The sequence below is a fragment of the Ictalurus furcatus genome, chromosome 13 (genome assembly GCF_023375685.1).
Source record: "Ictalurus furcatus strain D&B chromosome 13, Billie_1.0, whole genome shotgun sequence".
Classification (NCBI taxonomy): domain Eukaryota; kingdom Metazoa; phylum Chordata; class Actinopteri; order Siluriformes; family Ictaluridae; genus Ictalurus; species Ictalurus furcatus.
Genome location: NC_071267.1, coordinates 2,869,136 through 2,889,515, shown reverse-complemented (window position 1 = coordinate 2,889,515; position 20,380 = coordinate 2,869,136). Strand labels below are relative to the sequence as shown.

Genomic DNA, 20,380 nt, shown 5'->3' with positions numbered 1-20,380 from the left:
TACACCCTGGACAGGGTGCCAATCCATCGCAGGGTACAATCACATACACACTCACACACCCATTCATACACTACGGACACTTTGGACATGCCAATCAACCTACCATGCATGTCTTTTGACTGGGGGAGGAAACCGGAGTACATGGAAGAAACCGCCGCAGCACGGGGAGAACATGTAAACTCCGGTGGGAATCGAACTACTAATCGAGTGCTAACCACTAAGCCACCGTGCACCCTAAACCGCCACTAATGGTTTCTAAAACTGTATTTGGCCTTTCTCCCTCTTACTTGCAGTTATGTTCTCTGGCACTGACTCCACTTTTGAGTGAGGAGTGTACAGATCCCAAACATTTTGAAATGATTACTTCAGTCTCGGTGAGCCCAGCATATTTTCCCCCTTCTTTCTCTTAACTCTAAGGTCAGATGTTAATATTTTTTACCTTGGGTTAAAATGAAAAATGACATATACATTATTTATTCACTGATAATAATGAGATGAAATAAATGTATGTAAGCGATATGTATGCAATTATGGCCTCAAGGGGGCACAGTGTCAACAGTGTAGTGCAGAACTGAGGGTGATGAAATTGCAGACAGACTTAGTATACCATGGAGCATATTTTACTAGAGCATTGTGTTTAACATGAGGCCCCAGAGCTTGCCCTATGGCCATCTATGTCATTAACCTGCTGAAATGTATACCAACTGCTGACTTATTTACTTCTTATTACACTTATTAATATGTATGCAAAGTAAATGTAATAAATGTGGACTTGCAGAGGCCACATCTTTGAATGTAGAGCTTTTTTAAAGGTGAACTCTTTATATATTAAATGGAAGTTCACAAGCTATATTACTGATTACAGGGCTTAAAATAAATCGAAAAATCCTGTGAAAGTCCACAACTTGTAACTATGGCTTATCCATTCAAATGCAGTATTTATTTTTTATTTCCATCATTACACATTAGGCTATATTTTTAAAATGACTGAGCCATACAAGAAAGTTATATGCCATTAGTTATCTTAAGAAATAAACCAGCATTATAACATAGACATCAAAATGTGACAAAATAGGGTTTACTCTTTGAGCAAATATGAGTTTCAGTTATTAAAATGGGATCTCAAATCACCAGTCAATGTCTGAACACATTTCAATAACTAAAGTTCATACGTGCCTCTGACATGTTCTTCGTTTCTGTATCTGCCATTTAAAGGGTGACGTCTGTGTGCATGTAACATAACATTTTATATGAAAAGTTTGCACACTGTCATATCAGATCTTACAAGCAGAACCCATTTAGCAAATAATAATCAAATATGCATGTTGGTGAATACAGCATGCCAACATTGTCAAGCTTGTCTAAACATTACTATAAGCTGCAGCAGCTATAAGAGAAAGTTAATGAAAGTTAACGCTATAAGTTCTAAGCAAGTTTTCTATTTCTATGAAAATTGCCAATTATACCAAAAGTCAAAATGTCTGTTAATGTACTTTCCCCCATATGCAAGTGAGGACTTTGTAAATAATTGGAATAGCACTGTGTGCTCCTGAAAATTTCCTCAGGGTTAGGGACACCTGACGCTGACACCTTACACCACACATAAGATAAAACGTAACTTTGCAGTTTATGTTCAAATTGTAGAGCAGAGTGATCACTCTTCACTTAGATACCCCTGTGCCTTCTCCGGTTCCTTTAGCCCTTGCTCTGGCTTCCTCCAACATCTTCTTATAGTTGCTTTTAAAGAACCCAGCCTAGGAGTGATAGAAAAGGCCAAGCAACATATTGCAGAGCATTATGTCATGAAATTTAAAAATGATTTAAAAAATAAAGGGAAAAAATGATGATATCTGTACTGACCTTGTAGAGGCCTGCAGTGATAAGAGCCAGAAGCACAAGACCTCCTACAACACCTCCAATTGTCTCCTTAAGTGGGAATTTCTCCTCATACACCTCCACCTGGGTATTAATCTGCACAGTAACAATAACAGGTCACTCTGGCAAGTGAAGTCAGAACCTCCAAGATAAATTTTTATAAAAGTGGACATAATGAGATCTAATACCGTGTAGACTTATAATGTTCCAAGAAATATGCAATTTTATGCAGCCATTAGAAGCTCTCTCCCTAAAGAGAGCGATGCAGCAGTGCTTTAATCCTTTAGTCTGTCCAGCTCTCTCTCCTCCACATCTGTACTCTCTGCTACATGGATCATTTTCCAAAGCTTTATATTTCATGCTTTCAATACTGCCATCAGTGCCACCATGCTCGTTATCTCTTAGAATGATGTCTAGCTGTAACTCAGCATTGTAAAGCTGCATTTCATTCTGGAACTTTGAGTCCAATTGTTCTACTTTTGAGTACAAAAGTTGTCCTATAACATCTGTATCCTAGCGGTTTTATACCAACTCTCACCACCAGAGGTCCATGAAAGTCATGTGACTTTAAACTTGTTTATTTTAATGGCAGCGTTTAAATTATATTAAAGTGCTCAGTTTCACCATTTAATAACTGATAAACTATAAATAGTAACTATAAATATAAAATATTTAAAAAATAAAAACTAGAGTAAACAGGTAAAGCATAGCTCATCAGATGGTTTAAATAGGGTCTTAACTAGTTGGTGTACCTTGCCAGTGGGTGCAGTGTTTACAGAATCAGAGAAGTAGATATATGTCGTTTTGTTATAGTCCAGTGTTGCTGTACTGACCAGCTCGAACACTGCTGATCGCAATCCGGTCTAAAAGTGAGAAGGTGTACAGAAATGATTAATGGTACAGAGATGTAGAAAATATGGACAATTGGTGGAAATATCAGCAATGCATGACATCATAAACATACCTGTTCAATCCATCCAGAGCTGACATTACCAGAGATGGTGTAGAATTTTGTCTGCTTTCTAATGAGATTTGCAGGACATTTAAACACTCTGCACACAGCTACGGAGCAATTCTAAAACCCAGAGTTTTCACATACCACAAATAAATTCATTAATGATATTAATGCATTTCAAGGGAAAATCTGGAGAAGACAAGTGTCGATTAACTGTTAGAATTCAGAAAATGTTTTGGGGTTTATACAAAGCAGGGCTGGTCAATACATTAGGCGTAATAGGCAGTCGCTAGTGCTCCACCATATTTGTTGCGCCACCATATGGCGTTATTTTCCTTATTCTCAGCAGTGGGCGGGCACAACTGGCCTGACTGTAGCCTCAAATATAATTGGCTAATTAATTTTCCGGAAATCAGTTCTGATTGGTTGCCTGCCACTGTTGCGACACATGAACAATTATTCTTTCATGAGACACGACTTCATCCACGGACTCATTTATTTTTTCATTTGTTGATAGTATTCGATTGATACCCTTGCAACATACTACATTATGTAATATAATATATGTAAATAAGGGTATTTTTAACCAGTTGTTTACAGACAGAAAGTGTTCTACCAGTTTCCATTTTTAGGATGTTAACAGATAGCGATCCATCCAGCTGACATCACCATATTTATAATCATTCATGTAGTAAGGCTCTTCATAAAGAATTGTGAGAACCCAGATAATAAATCATTGCCTTAGTAACAGAGGGTTGTGACTTTACTGTTGTGACTCGAAGCCACGGACTCTAACATTGCTTCAAGAGGATGAAATGTAAATAACTAAAGCATATACATAAGCACACAGTATACTCGTTTTAGGGAAATATTTGGTTATAAGTCATATTGCTATCTTGTGAAAAAGATTTGTCGATTGTGTTTCATTACTATGCTTTCTGTGACTGTCCCATGTAAAAGGTGTCCACCCACAACTATACCTTTAATCAGATAAGCAGTGCTTAAACTATAATTCGTTGCTGTAATATACTTTTAGCACTTTTGTTACTAAGCCAATGATTTTTTATCCGGGGGCTCACAATTAATTATGAAGAGTCTTGCTACATGAATGCAAATAAGGTAAATTTGTGTTTATATTCTTTTTTTTTCTGGTTATGCCTATCCACGATGGCTATTTATTTTAAATATATTTAATTTTATTATTTTGTATTATTGAAGTAAAAAAATAATATTATTGAGTGTCGTATAAATTTGTATGTGTGTGTGTGTGGGCAGTGAGGATGAATCTTGCCTAGGACACCAAATGGGCTAGGACACAAATACAAAGGCATAACAGTTACTCACCACCTCAGGCTGTTTATGCAGAGCTGCCACAAAATCTCGGATTGTGGGTTGCTCATCATTGTCTGCATTGCAGTCTTGAATCTAAGAAGCACATTAACAAGTTCCAGAGTTGTTTGTCTTAACTCTTAAATTCTAAACTGGTTTTTTACTTTTATGTAAATCTGATTCACACATGCTTTAAAAAAAAAAAAAATCAATAAACAGGTTGTGCAGATCAGCCCCTGTGTAGGTGGATAACACAACAGGCTGGTGCCTACACTGGGGCCTCCCCCACCTCCACTGAAGCCACTTTTCCACTGCACGGTAGGGCTTTTCTGAGCTTGCTTCTCCACTGCAGTTTAGTGCCGCCTCAATGTGGGGCCATCTTCCCCTCACCTTCACGCAGGAATAATGTTGTCTTATCAAAGCCAAGTACAAATACATGCTCAGGCCGTATTCCAAACGCCTTAACTATGTAAAATAACAACGTTCTAGAACCTATGTAGTGCTCGATATGACCAAGTTAGATTCAGCCACGACAGGAGCGACTTCGATAAACGCCTGTTTGGAAGTCGGTAACAAGCGAGATGTAAAAATCTAAGACAGAAACCTTTGTTGTAATTTTATCTGTAATGAGATGAAATGATACATGATTTTCAATTAATAGAAAATTACCATATGCAAAGTATGTATTGAATGACACACATTCATTCAGGCACAATACTGAACCATTCATTAAGGAGAATTCCCTACTCCCTCAGTGCGTGGCTCACATTTAGTATCAGCTTGGCTCACTTGGAGTCTCGACTGAGGTGAAACTAACAAAAGGTCCAGGTACTATCCACAGTGGAAAGCCCCCAAAAAGCAAGCAGAGTCGAGTCGAACCGTACCGTGCAGTGGAAAAATGCCTTAACAGAGGTCAGGATGTAAAGTACTTTACACCATTAACAATTCACCACGAAGCCACCAGAGGGCGCCCTCCCACAATATTTTTTTTAACACACAATTTCCGGTGTTTGTGCACACCAGTTCAGTTTCTCCCTTGATTAATCTCCTAGGTCTGTCCCACCAACACACCCCACCCCCACCCCAGCCCCCTTTGGATGTTTAGCAAAGAAATTCAAAATATGTGGGAGGGTGCTCTGTGATGGCTTGGCAGGGAATTCATCATGGTGGGCATGACATTTTTTAATACTAACAAATAGATTGTCAAAGATTTATAGCTGCAGAAAACCTCAGCAATAATGTCAATCTACAATACCTGCAAGCTGTTATTAGTCCAGATGTCCTTAACTCCTAATTTTATGGGTACTCTGATGAAAAGGTCGACACTCAAATCTCTGAGCTCATTCTCCACCTGAGAGGGAGTGAGAATTTAATAATATCTTGTCAAATAAGAATGGCATATCAAAGGTTTTCTTAATTTTTTGAAATACCTTGAATATTTGGTGGACTGGTTTCTCAAGGTCATTTTTCCCTGCCGTAAAATTAATGTGGATAGTGGAATTCTCGTGCCTTGATATGAAATCATATAAAGTAATATGTTACCCACAGATAACTGAACAAACTTCAGTAGATGCACACAGTTAAAAGACATTGATGTACAGTGGGGGAAATAAGTATTGAATGCATCAAAAACATTTTCAGTAAATATATTCCAATGAGGTTATTCACATGAAATTTTTTTATGTGAATAGCCTTGGTATTGGTATTAACTCAAGAAATCCACACATATAAAGAAATCCCAACATTAAAGTCCATAAATTAATTTATGTGTAATAAAGAGGAATGACAGAGGAAAAAAGTATTGAACACGCTAACTGAAATTTATTTAATACTTAGTGGAGAAGCCTTTGTTTGTAATGATGCTTCAAGACGCTTCCTGTATAAATAAATTAATGGGCCGCAGTATTCAGGTGTGATTTTGGCCCGTTCTTCTAAACATGTTGTCTTTAATTCTTGTTCAATTGGATTCGAGTCAGGTGATTGACTGGGACATTCTAACACCTTCATTTTTTTTTTCTCTGAAACCAATTGAGAGTTTCCTTTGCTGTATGCTTTGGATCATTGTCCTGCTGGAAGGTCTAGCCACGTCTCATCTTCATCATCCTGGTGGATATTCAGCAGATTCTTCTTAAGAATCTGCCGGTAAAGGGCTCCATTCATCATTCCTTCAATTATTTATTTCTTTTATTTATCCTTTATTTAACCTGGAAGATCCCATCGAGATATCACAATCTCTTTTTCCAGGGAGACCTGGTCAAGACGGCAGCACATAGAGTTTCACACAAAGAATTACATGAAGTCTACCAGTACCATGTGATGAAAAACAGCCCCACACCATGATGCTTCCACCTCCAAACTTCACTGTTGGTGTAGTATTTTAAGGGTGATGTGCAGTGACATTTCTTCTCCAAACATGGTGTGTAGTATGACAGCCAAAAAGTCCATTTTTGCTCTCGTCTGATCAGACTACACTCTCCCAGTATTTCATAGGCTTGTCCAAATGAGTTGTAGCAAACTTTAAATGAGGTTCGACATGCCTTTTCTTTAGTAATAGAGTCTTGTGGGTGAGCATGCATAGAGGCCATGGCAGTGGAGTGCATTGTTTTCTCTGTGACAATGGTACCTGCTGCCTCCAAGTGTTTCTGGAGCTCTTTCTGAGTAGTCCTTGGCTCTGGGACTATGCTTCTGACTATTCTTCTGATTCCCTGGTCAGAAACCTTGCGAGGAGCTCCTGTGCGTGGCCAATGATGATGACGGAGTGATGTTGCTTCCACTTGCGGATAATGGCCCCAAAGGTGCTTACTGGAAGATCATCCTTGCAATGGTTTCCGATTCCATCAATATGTTTAGCAAAAATAAGGTTGTGAAGGTCTTGGGAGACCTTTTTGCTTTTACCCATCCTGAGATGTTTCTTGTGTGACACCTAGGTAACGAAAAGCCTTTTTATAGACCATCAGTTTACTAACCCAGCTGATATTAATTTGCACAGATAGGGGGTATAATTACTTTCTAATTACTTACGGATTTCAGCTGGTTCCTTGCCTTATCTTGCCTTGGAGAACTGCTTTTTCTTAGCGTGTTCAATACTTTTTTTCATGTGTCATTCCACTTTATTACACATAACTTTATTTATGAATTTTAATGTTATGAATTCTTTATATTTGTAGATTTCTTGAGTTGATACAGATTTCTGGTCAAAATTTCATGTGAATAACCTCATCGGAAGTATATTTGCTGAACAAAATGTTGACGCATTCAATATGTGTGTTCTCCTGGCATATTATAATATTTGACTGTTTACTAATAGATGTAAACAAAAGTATGGCAGACTTCACATTTTTAATTATACATATTTATTAGAACCATAAATCAGCAAAAAAAAAACAAAAAACAAAAAAACACCCACCTGATCAACGCAATGTAGATGGCAAATTTAACATCAATGGTTTTGTTTTTTAATAGTTCATTGTCAGGTGCATGTTTGTCATTGTCACTGTAAAGATTGGGGTATTTGTATCAGTGTAGTAAGCATCATTCTTTTTACAAAATGAACATAGTTTTTGTAAATAGATTTTTTATGTGATCCATTCTCTATGTATAGAAATTGCAATTATGCAATCATGCAATTTTCCCCAATGTATATGCACATATCACTGTCGTTATCATCCCCCAGGGTAAGCAGCATGGCAAAACAGCAGTGAAATACAGCAATAGCAGTGGATCTATCAATCTTGACTGTTATTTAGGGAACGTAATCAATTGCTACCGAAACGGAGTAGTGTTCAAAACAGTTACCCAAGAGTGGCAAAATTTGGCCAAAAATGAATGTGGCTACAATGCCAAAGAAATAGTCACTCATTCTCACACACTTTCAGTAAGAGTCACAGTGGATCCAGAGTCTATCCTGCAGGAATACACCCTGGGTGGGATGTCAGTCCATAGCAGGACACCATGCACACACACATTCATACACTTGTTTACACCTAGCAGCAATTCAGACTGGCCAATCTGCCTAATGGATGGATGGAAACCAGAGAACCCATGGACACAGAGAGCACATGTACAGAAACTCCACTCAGTCAAAAACTCAAGCTCAGGATTGAACCTGGGACAGCTACTCACTTTGCCACCATGCTGCCTGACAAAGAAATACTCTTGCATAGAAATACTCTGTGAATCCCTCCAGTCCATGGTCCCACCATTGCTGGCTCCTCTCCCAAACCCATACATCATGTACACTAACGTAGGAGTGCCAGCAATAGCTTCAAAAACTAGTCATTTTTTTCACCTTCTCAACCTGTACACCTGAGAAGCTGTTTGGTGACTTCCAGAGCAAACCAGTCTTGGGCTATTAGTGTATTCATTTGTTGCTTCTTCTATGGTAGACTGTCTCACAAAGAAGATTTTTTTTTTGTAGTTTGTGATGCAGAAAAAATTGATTTTGATGAGCACATGCAGGGTGTTTTGGGGAACAGGTGCATTATGATTAAAGACAGATACTGGTAACTTACATTTACAAATGTGAACAGTCAAAATAGACAGATCCAATCTAAGCACAAAAAAAAAAAAATCTGAATTTTGCAATGAAGCTTGTAATGGGAATGTAGCCTGTGTGCCCTTATTGGACAAAATACATTTCATTCAGTTTAATGCACACAGATACAATCCACCATGTGGAATGTGCTGGTTAATATAATAATATAATATAAGAACTCACCTGGAAACAGATGCAGTGAACGTCAACATCCTGTCAAAGTTACTGTCTTTGTTTATGTTATATGTAACATCGAAGATAGCCTATGGAGGTAATACAGGAATTGAGGTATTGCATAATTTCAGAAGTTACCTTAATATTTACCCAGTCAATAATCACAAATCTACATTCATTTTATCTTTATCCTAGGCATAGCTTGAAACTCAATCCCTCCTAGTATGTAATACCTAAAAAAAGAAGTATGAACTCATTTGGACTCACCAAGCCATTGTTCTTGAAGATAGGTTTACTGATGAAACAAGTCGTCTCCCCCAGTGCAGCTTTTTCATCACTATCCACAGATACACACTCCAGTCTGCCCTTCTCAGACAGAAAACAAGACAGACATTTTTCCAGTTTGCTCCTCAGAGTCCAGTCCAATCACATAGAAATATAATAGAATGAAATGAAACGGCATTTCTACTGACCAAATACTGTTGCATTGTTTAAGCCATCAATACATCATTCATTAACACTCGTTTTGAAGGGAATATAAACTGAGACTTCATATCACATTCATAAGAACTGCATAAATACTTTATAAAGCATAATGCTTAAAAATTTTTGTTTTGCTTATCATGACCTTAGGTTATATCTGGGGAAAGGATCGAATGCATAGAACATTAATAATATTATAATTAATATTATAATATTAATGTCACATTAACATTAGATTTGTGTAATACGTGTGAGATGAATTCTCTCAGTATTGATGGTCCTTGTTTTCATGTTATTATCTTGCATTTACTAATACTAGTTGTGTACTGTATGTAACTGTGGTTCTACAAACCCCAATAAGTGCCAGGGGTTGTGACACTACCACAATACCTCTTTGTGCACATGTGCATGCATGCTGAAACCACAAAGTGGCAGATGAACAGTTGCTGTCAGCTACAATACAATGCAACACCTGCTGGTCAGTCTAAACAATACCTTATGACATGTACCAGACATAGCATATAACATGCTGCAGGCTTGCAGTTTTCAGAAATACCTATTTCAGTTCAGTATAATGCATGGCTCATAATGGGGGCCCTTAAGGGACTCCAGCACAAGATAATGAATGAAGGCACCTCATCCCTCAAAATGGTAATAATAAAAAAGCAATAAGCCTATGAGTCTCCAAGGAAATGCCATCTACTCTTCTGCAGGGGTAGACTGTGTTGTGATATACACCTTCAATATAGATAGGAACTTGCCACCGTCTACCATAAGGAAAGGTTAGTAGCTTGGAAATTGGATAATGAGCCCAGCTCAATGAGGCCCTCTTGCATTCAGTAGTGTTAGGTCTGAGTCCTCAGCTTACAATTCAGTCCAAGGGGCCTAAAGTCCTGGCTGAAGGAGTCATCTCTAACTGGCCATCTAGAGGCCAGAAGCAGGACTCTGAAATTGGCAAAGAGTTTCACCTGTGCCACCCCAAATCTTTCCCAAGTACTACTACTTGGTGCAACCACCTAATACCACCTAATACACATGTGCATGCATGCATGCTGAAACCACAAAGTGGCGGATGAACAATTGCTGTCAGCTGCAATACAATGGAAACATGTTCCGGCACCAACAGTTGAGTTGCTGTCAGTAAAGCACCTGAGGAGATTCTGGGCAAGGTGGAAAAAAGTTGCTTGACCTTGTACTGCTGCTATTGTTCAAGCTGACCAGCATGTAGCAGTGTCTCACAACTGCTAAGAAGAAGACCTACACCCCCCATACCCTTGTTGCACCATAAAGCTATGTATAGTAATAATCTCTCTCTGGTCCCAATAGGACTACTTTCATTAATCGTTTTCTACATCTCAAGCAAGCCAGTACTTGGACACATTTCCACATTTGGAGTTCAGCTAGGAGTTTGTCAATAAGCATTTGATCCCTGAAAATTCCGGGGGCCAGTGGTGAAACTGCAGTTTGTATCGCTGAAACACATTCATCAGGACCGACTGATCTGATGTAGTCTCAATCCAGTGAGCAATATTTTCACATCCTCCACCTACCAGCAGTCTGAGGACATGATGTACCCTGCCTAAGGTTTGTATGAAGGATCCTTGCGGGATTTGGTTCTCTTGTGGGAGTTCAGAACATGGGACTAGGTTGTAATGACCTAAGGGTGCCATGGGAATGGTCCATGGATTGTACTAACCACATAAAGTTGCTTCTACTAAACACACAGAAAGGATTGTACTAAACACACAGAGTGGATTATAATAAACCTACTGTACAGAGTGGATTGTAATAAACACACCCCATATTTTGGCCTAGGTGTCCCACTGCTAGAATTGAGGTGTCAATCACTTTCCCTACAGAGGGAATCACATCTGCAGATTGGAGGGAACTTATATGAGGATAATGGCTCATAACGCTATAATCACACATCAATGGCCATAATCACTCATAATAAACTCTGACAATGGCCAAATGTGATACATGCAATAATGGCTGATAAACCCTGATCACCACTGGTAAGCGCTGACATACAGTGCCCTCCACTAATATTTGCACCCTTGGTAAATACGAGCAAAGAAGGCTGTGAAAATTGTCTTTATTGTTTAACCTTTTGATTTTTTTGTTCAACAAATTCACAAAAATAGTCTACTCTCATGGATATTAAACAATTGCAAACAAAACAGGTTTATATAAAAAAAACTTTGTTAAATATAGGTGTGCAACAATTATTGGCACCCTATTAATCAATACTTTAACAGCCAAGATAACAGTGCTGAGTCTTCTCCTATAATGTCTGGTGGACTCTCCTCTTCAGTTCACACCACAGGTTTTCTGTGGGTTTCAAGTCAGGGGACTGGGATGGTCATGGCAGGACCTTGATTTTGTGGTCAGTAAACCATTTTTGTGTTGATTTTAATGTCTGTTTTGGATCATTGTCCTGCTGGAAGATCCAACCATGGCCAATTTTAATCTTTCTGGCAGAGGCAGTCAGGTTTTCATTTAATATCTGTTGATGTTTGAAAGAGTCCATGATGCCATGTATCCTAACAAAATGTCCAGGCCCTCTGGCAGAAAAACAGCCCCAAAACATTAAAGAGCCACCACCATATTTAACCGTGTCCATGAAGTACTCTGTGTGTGCCAAAACCACTTGTGGTGTTTATTGCCAAATACACAAATTGGTTTCATCGGACCATAGAACCTGATCCCATTTGAAGTTCCAGTAGTGTTTGGCAAACTGAAGATGCTTAAGCTTGAGTTTGTTTTTGGATGAGAGTAGAGACTTTTTTTTTCTTTAAACCCTTCCAAACAACTTGTGGTGATGTAGGTGACTTTGGATTGTAGTTTTGGAGACTTTCTGACCATAAGCCCAAACTAACTTTAGCAATTCTCCAGCTGTGATACTTGAAGATATTTTGGCCATGCGAACCATCCTGTTCACAGTGCGTTGAGACGATATAGACACACGTCCAATTCCAGATTGATTCATAACATTTCCAGTTGACTGGAACTTCTTAATTATTTTCTACCGCTCTGTTGGTGGAAATGGCCATTTTCAATGCTTTTGCTATTTTCTAATAGCCACTTCCAATTTTGTGAAGCTCAACAACCTTTTGCTGTATTTCACAGCTATATACCTTGGTTTTACCCATTGTGATGAATAACTAAGTGAATTTGGCCTAAGTGTTACCTCATATTTATACCCCTGTGAAACAGGAAGTCATGGTTGAACAATTTTCTGTTACTAGTCACCCAGTTGTGCTAAATATGTAAAATATCAATGGCAATATACTTCAAATATATTTTTTTCACCTCTCCGGGAACCGTCAGCTTATCATGGTGGAGAGGTTTGTGTGTCCCTATGAACCTGAGGGCTGTGCTGTCTGGAGCCTTGTGCCCCTGGTAGGGCCTCCCAAGGCAAAGTGGTCTCAGGGGAGGGGCCAGACTAAGAATGGTTCAAAGAAACCCTCATGAAGAAAGCAAAGAGAGGAGGAGTTTCCCTGCCCAAAGGAAGCCCGGGGCCCTTGTCTGGAGCCAGGCCCAGAGGGAGGGCTCAACTGCGAGCACCTGGTGGCTGGGTTTGCCACAGATCCCAGCCGGGCAAAGCCCGAAAAAGCAATGTGGCACCCCCCTCTCCATCCTATGGGCCCACCACTCGTGGGGTGAACTGTGGGGTCGGGTGCGCTGCTACACGGGTGGCAGTGAAGGTCAGGGCCCTCGACGGACCAGACTCGGGCGGCAGAGGCTGGCTCTGGGGACGTGGAATGTCACCTCTCTGTGGGGGAAGGAACTGGAACTTGTGCGGGAGGTGGAGTGCTACCAGTTAGATCTGGTGGGGCTTACCTCTACGCACAGTCTCGTTTCTAGAACCGTACTCCTGGATAGGGGATGGATTCTACTCTGGAGTTGACCAGGGTGTGAGGCGCCGGGTGGGTGTGGGGATACTCACAAGTCCCCAGTTGAGCACCATTACGTTGGAGTTTACCCCGGTGGACAAGAGGGTCGCCTCCTTACGCCTATGGGTTGTGGTGGGGGGGGGGGGGGACTCTGACTGTTGTCTGTGCATATGTACCGAACACCAGTTCAGAGTACTCGGCATTCTCGGAGACCCTGAACGAAGTCCTGTATGGGGCACCTGTAGGGGACTCCATAGTTCTGCTGGGAGACTTCAACACGCACATGGGCAATGATGGAGATACCTGGAGAGGTGTGATTGGGAGGAATGGCCTCCCTGATCTAAACTCGAGCGGGCGTTTGTTGTTGGACTTCTGTGCTAGTCATGGATTGTCTATAACGAATACCATGTTAGAACATAAGGAGGCTCATAAGTGTACGTGGTACCAGCGCACCCTAGACCGAAGGTCGATGATTGATTTTGAAATTGCATCATCTGATCTGAGGCTGCATGTTCTGGACACTTGGGTGAAGAGAGGGGCAGAGCTGTCAACTGATCACCATCTGATGGTGAGTTGGGTCAAGGGTGGGGGAAGACTCTGGACAGACCTGGAAAGCCCAAACGGCTATTGCGGGTGAACTGGGAACGTCTGGAGGAGGCCTCTGCCCGTGAGATCTTCAACTCACACCTCTGGAGGAGTTTTTCTGGCACCCCTGTGGAGGTTGGGGGCATTGAGCCTGAGTTGGCAATGTTCAAAGCCTCCAATGTTGAAGCTGCGGCGGAGAGCTGTGGTCTCAAGGTCTTAGGTGCTTGAAGGGTCGGTAACCCTCGAACATCGTGGTGGACACCAGTGGTCAAGGAAACAGTCCGACTGAAGAAGGAGGCCTTCCGGGATGTGTTATCCTGGAGGACTCCGGAAGCAGTTGTGAGGTACCGACAGGCCCGAAGGGCTGCAGCCTCTGCCATGAAAGAGGCAGAGCAGCGGGTGTGGGAGAAGTTCAGAGAGGACATGGAGAAGGACTTTCGATCGGCACCAAGGTGTTTCTGGAAAACCATCCGCCACCTCAGGAAGGGGAAACGGGGAACCATCCAAGCTGTGTACAGTAAGGATGGGACACTGTTGACCTCAACTGAGAAGGTAATTGCACGGTGGAAGGAACACTTTGAGGAACTCCTGAATCTGACTACCATGCCCTCTATGGTAGCGGCAGAGGTGGAAGCTGATGGGGGATCATCATCAATTTCCCTGGTGGAGATCACTGAGGTAGTCAAACAACTACACAGTGGCAAAGCCCCAGGGATTGATGAGATCCATCCAGAAATGCTGAAAGCTCTGGGTGTGGAGGGGATGTCTTGGATACATGCCTCTTTAACATTGCATGGAAGTCGGGGACAGTGCCCAAGGAGTGGCAGACTGGGGTGGTGGTTCCCCTGTTCAAAAAAGGGGACCAGAGAGTGTGCCAATTATAGGGGTATCACACTTCTCAGCCTCCCTGGTAAAGTCTACTCCAAGGTGCTGTAACGGAGGGTTCGGCCAAGGGTCGAACCTCGGATTGAAGAGGAACAATGCGGATTCCATCCTGGTCGTGGAACAATGGACCAGCTCTTTAGTCTCGTAAGGATCTTGGAGGGGGCGTGGGAGTATGCCCATCCGGTCACATGTATTTTGTGGATCTGGAGAAGGCGTATGTCCAGGTCCCCTTCTGAGGGCTATCCAATCGCTGTACGCCCAAAGTGACAGCTGTGTCCGGATTCTCAGCAAAAAGTCGGACTCGTTCCAGGTGGGGGTTGGTCTCTGCCAGGGCTGCGCTTTGATACCAATCCTGTTTGTGATATTCATGGACAGGATATCGAGGCATAGTCATGGTGGGGAAGGGTTGCGGTTTGGTGGCCTAATGATCTCATCGCTCCTTTTTGCAGATGATGTGGTCCTGATGGCATCATCGGTCCATGACCTTCAGCACTCACTGGATCGGTTCGCAGCTGAGTGTGAAGCGGCTGGGATGAGGATTAGCACCTCTAAATTTGAGGCCATGGTTCTCAGCAGGAAACCGATGGAGTGCCTACTCCATGTAGGGAAGGAGTACTTAACCCAAGTGAAGGAGTTCAAGTACCTCGGGGTCTTGTTCATGAGTGAGGGGACATTGGAGCGGGAGATTGGCCGGAGAATCGGAGCAGCGGGAGTAGTATTGCAATCGCTTTACCGCACCGTTGTGACGAAAAGAGAGTTGAGCCGGAAGGCAAAGCTCTCGATCTACCAGGCAATTTTCGTTCCTACCCTCACCTATGGTCATGAAGGCTGGGTAGTGACTGAAAGAACTAGATCGCGGGTACAAGCGGCCGAAATGGGTTTCCTCAGGAGGGTGGCTGGCTTCTCCCTTAGAGATAGGATGAAAAGCTCGGCTATCTGAGAGGAACTCAGAGTAGAGCCGCTGCTCCTTTGCGTTGAAAGGAGCCAGTTGAGGTGGTTCGGGCAGCTGGTAAGGATGCCCCCTGGGCACCTCCCTAGGGCGGTGTTCCAGGCACGTCCAGCTGGGAGGAGACCTCAAGGAAGACCCAGGACTAGGTGGAGAGATTATATCTCCACACTGGCCTGGGAACGCTTCGGGTTCCCCAGTCAGAGCTGGCTTATGTGGCTCGGGAAAGGGAAGTTTGGGGTCCCTTGCTGGAGCTGCTGCCCCCGCGACCCGATAACGAATAAGCGGTTGAGGATGAATGAATGGATGGATATATTTTTTCATATGAATTCATTGGGGTGACAATAATTGTTACACACCTATATTTAACACATTTTTTTTTATATAAACCTGTGTTTTGTTTGTAATTATTTGATATCTATAAGTATTTTTGTGAATTTTTGTTAGCAAAATATCAAAAGGCTAAAAATTATTTTTCGCAGCCTTCTTTGCTCATATTTACCAAGGTCTCCAATATTAGTGGAGGGCACTGTATGCTGATAATGGACGATAAACACTGATCTCCACCGGTAAGTGCTGATGTACATTTACAGTATACTGGCTGATGAACACCATCAAGGTTGCTTATCAAGGTTGATAATTGCTGATATCACAGTTAAATGCAGATAATCACCGATAATTGCTGATAAATGTTGCTAAATACTGCTGATAATTGCTCAGTCCTGATAAATGCTGTTATATGCTGATAAATTTTTATCCATACTGATAATTGCCAATGAATGCTGATTGATGTCGATAACTGCTGATAACTGCAAAAAAAAAATTGCCTTCAGATGTGTATCGTCGGGGGTGGGATGCAGGCCGTATTTCGGTACAGCCTATACACTGTTTTTTTTGGGCTCCTCGTTCCATACCCTTTGCAGCAGCAGCATGCTTCTCTTCTTTTCTTTGTCTGTCCATGTCTATCATGCAAGTATTCGTATTCGCTCAGCAGCAGCGGCGTAGCAGATCTAGTACACCAGACCACACCTACTCACACTCCATCCCATCTATAAAAGCTCACAATTTCACTTAGGTAGTTGTCAAGGCTGAAATATATTATTTATGTGGTGAGCCATCTTGTGTTGACACAAAATACTAAATCAAAGTCAGGAAAAAAATAAGTTCCTGGAATATAGGCTATTTTATTATGCTCTTTCACTCAATTGTTATCAGTTAGCATTTTATCCTGGTCAGGGTTACAGTGGGTCCGCATCCTATGGGTATCTGGTGGGAATAATCTTGGATGGGATGCCAGTCCATCAACATGCACATACAATTTCACAAACTCATTTACAACTTGGGGCAATTTAGAATAGCCAGTACACATAGAAGCATGCTTTTGGTAGGTGCGAGAAAACCGAAACCCATGCCGACATGCAGAGAAAATGCAAACTCCACTCCACTCAAGCTCAACTCTGCAAACTCATTTTCCAGAGAAAAAGGAAACCCATCTGCACACAGGTATAACTGCGAAACTCCACACACATAGCAACCTGCATTAGGATCAAACTGTGGACCCTGGAGCTGTGAGACAGGAACTATATCCGCTGCACCAATGTGCGTTCAATTTTGATAATAATACCTCATTATGCACATATATAGTGTGACTCAACTCTGAATTGGCACAAAATGTATAATTGTTTACATTACACTTGCCTGTTTAGTAATGAATCTCCTGAAGGAAAGTCCAAACGGGTATTTCAGAATTACTCGACTGTTGTAGGAATTTTCCCCTCTGTTCTCTATGAAGACAGTCACATTCATATCCTGCATTATTCCAACTTGTATGACTGAGTATCTAAAAAAAGGAAAAGTCAAACAAACAAACAAAACACAATGTCAAATCATCCACTTCTCAGGACTCTACCCAGTGTTTCCCCCAGTGTTACCCACTCTTTTTTTTTTTTTTTACCAATCATCTTACCCAGAAAAGTTAAAATCCACTTTGAGATTATCAATGCAGATGTTATCGGTTCCACAGTTTATTTCAAAATCCAGCTGGGAAAATAATTTACATAGTGGAGAGTCATATGCATGGTCTTATGATAGTACGATTCATATGAAGGGTTGATAAAATCAGCTAACAGAACTGAAGTGTAAAAAGATATTTCATGTATAAATAAACATAATGGATAATCATGGATAATGCATTTGGCATGTTTATTAGCACTAACAAGAAAAAAAGTAATAAAAGAGATTATCCTGATACTGCCCTAATATGAAAAGCTGTAGACTCTCAGTACTTACATTATGATCTGAGGTGTTCTTTGTGTTAGGAGGCAGCATCGGCCGTAAATTGTTAAGTTTTTGAGTAGGGAGACCCTCAAATGTATACACTAACTCATTAGATATTGGGTTGAGTGCATCATTGGGGCAGGCCTGTAATGCAGGAGGAAACAAATAGCCACAGCAAGTGAAAGGAACATTATACACCATCTTATGGAAAAACCTGAGTAAGAGTCAAATGATGCATGAAGTAAATTATAGACATGTGTTGGTTGATGTGCTCACATCCTATATATATACTATCTCCGCCTATACACACTGTTGTACATCTTACACAAGATAGGATGTATGTTTGTACTCTTAGCTAATAAAATGTTTCATAGATGAGTTTAAACAACTCCAACATAAGAAATGTTGGAACGAATTTGGTGATCACTTCTGACTCAAGGACAGTTACAGTATGAAGATATGTCCAAATAATGTACATTAATACATAAGTAGAAAATGCATGAAAATTACTATTTTTAATATTAGTTGGTTGTGGTACAGCAAAATTTGAAGAACCTCTACAAAACAACATGGGAAACTATATTGTCTTCTAGGACAAATTATGTAAAACAGTGTAAAAAATATAAAAGGGCAACCCAATAGCATGCTTTTGGTAGACGACAGATTGCTTAAATTTTTTTTAAGGAAGACAACTTTAAATGTGATGTAACACTATAGAAGCAACACAAGGATTAAATGATTATTTAATTAAGGACTGCTGTAATATTTACTAAAATTGATGATACAAAATTTAATTTGCTCTGATTTTTACCTTGTAAAAAATAATTTGGTAATAATCTTGTTTTTTTTGTTTGTTTGTTTGTTTGTTTGTTTGTTTTTTAAAAAATGGAAGAAGAATACATTTCCTAGATCAATATATTACTAAAAGGGACAATAATAGATTTTCTTATCATTGGTCATATCAGTATATGATCGTAGACATATATTCATTTTCATTCATCATTCATTCATCTTTTTAAATATTTGCTGCCAGGGGCTTAAGGAACTAGAAAGGGTACAATTGACTGTTACAGTGGATCCTGTACATTATACATTAAGCCTCCATTATTCATGATTTAACACAAAATAGATAATATTTTTATGAATGTATGTGCAATGTAATAATAATTTGCTTGAAATAAAATATTTTCATCTATATTACGCTAGCCTGTTTGCAGCCTTTTTTGTCACACAACTAAACCTGCTTTAGCATTAAATGTGTGCAAGAATATACATTTAACAGATTTCAAAGGAGCATTTCAAATACCTCTATCAAAAATTCATGCTGATTGCACTTCTCCTCCAGCGACACAGATATCGTGCCAATTAGAACACGGTTCTTCGGTGAAAAGTAGGCCCGGTAGCTTTGTCGTTTGGCATCAAGTTTTAATGTATAGTTTATATTTGCAGTCAAGTCTAAAGAAACAGAAATAACAATCGTAACTTTTCTGAAGTAAAAACTTTCGCTTGTCATTTTGTGGAAAAGGCCAATAGGTTATGCATTTAAAAATATAGAAAGATATAGGAACCTTTTGTGCCAGTATTTAATCCTGTCATAGTGAAACACAATTTTACTGTGTTATTCAAAGGACTCGTGCACTCAGTGTCATTGGTGGGGATTTTGGATGGATTGTAAGTTACTGTGTTCCACAAGCGCACGATGGGTCTCGATCTGAACATTACACAGAAAAAAAAACAACACACAATGTAAATGTAACATCAAACTAAGACTTTACATTTTGTGTTTTTACATTTTGTAGTGTTAAAAACTGGAACTGAAATGGACTTAATTGGGATTTTACTGTAAGTCATGAATCTACACAAAACAGCCCATATTAATACATTGATACATTGAGGGACAAAATCTAAATGATTTCCAAATAAAAAACACCTAAAAGTTATGAGTGGATATGTATTCACTCCTGTTGCACCCCTGTTGTGTGGATATGTATTCGCCTCTGTAAACCTTAAATTTGTTCTAATGCAACCATTTGCCATCAGAAGCCACATAATTAGCTGAATAGAGTCAATCAGTCTTCAGTTAAAATTTCATGTCATCTCAATATAAATATACCTGTTACTAGAAGGCTCCTAGGTTTCTAAGTTCTCAATAAAGAGTTTGGTTATTAAAAAACTAAATAAAACAATAAATTAACATCCTGTGAAACACCATTAAATGCATTAATTGTAAAATGGAATTAATATGCCACAGCCATGAGAGAGCCCAGAGAAGGCCGTTCGCCAAAAGTCAGTGACTTTCGGAAGGCATTAGCCAGCAAAGCTCAGATGGGAGAAGCTGTTTGCATGGACAGCTGGGTTTATTGAAGGGTGGAAAGAAGTAAGCCATTACTGTGAGAGAAAAAAAAGCCGTATGAAATCACATTTTGGGTTTTCCAAAATCC

The 20,380-nt window shown here is 40.3% G+C and overlaps 1 protein-coding gene across 1 annotated transcript in view; it reads right to left on the bottom strand.

Annotated features, from left to right (window-relative positions):
• Nucleotides 1–553: 553 nt before the first annotated feature.
• LOC128616625 (integrin alpha-M-like) overlaps nt 554–20,380 on the bottom strand; it is a 45,602-nt gene continuing 25,775 nt past the window's right edge. Inside the window, exons 17-31 of the mRNA XM_053639244.1 lie at nt 19,508–19,650; nt 19,246–19,394; nt 17,952–18,083; nt 17,629–17,702; nt 17,361–17,502; nt 9,135–9,233; nt 8,877–8,956; nt 7,566–7,652; nt 5,590–5,668; nt 5,415–5,510; nt 4,175–4,255; nt 2,840–2,950; nt 2,628–2,738; nt 1,861–1,971; nt 554–1,754 (exon numbers count right to left, since the gene is read on the bottom strand). Of these exons, the coding sequence (XP_053495219.1) occupies nt 1,662–1,754; nt 1,861–1,971; nt 2,628–2,738; nt 2,840–2,950; nt 4,175–4,255; nt 5,415–5,510; nt 5,590–5,668; nt 7,566–7,652; nt 8,877–8,956; nt 9,135–9,233; nt 17,361–17,502; nt 17,629–17,702; nt 17,952–18,083; nt 19,246–19,394; nt 19,508–19,650 (1,588 nt within the window). The 3' untranslated portion in view covers nt 554–1,661. The remainder of the gene's footprint in view (nt 1,755–1,860; nt 1,972–2,627; nt 2,739–2,839; nt 2,951–4,174; nt 4,256–5,414; nt 5,511–5,589; nt 5,669–7,565; nt 7,653–8,876; nt 8,957–9,134; nt 9,234–17,360; nt 17,503–17,628; nt 17,703–17,951; nt 18,084–19,245; nt 19,395–19,507; nt 19,651–20,380) is intronic.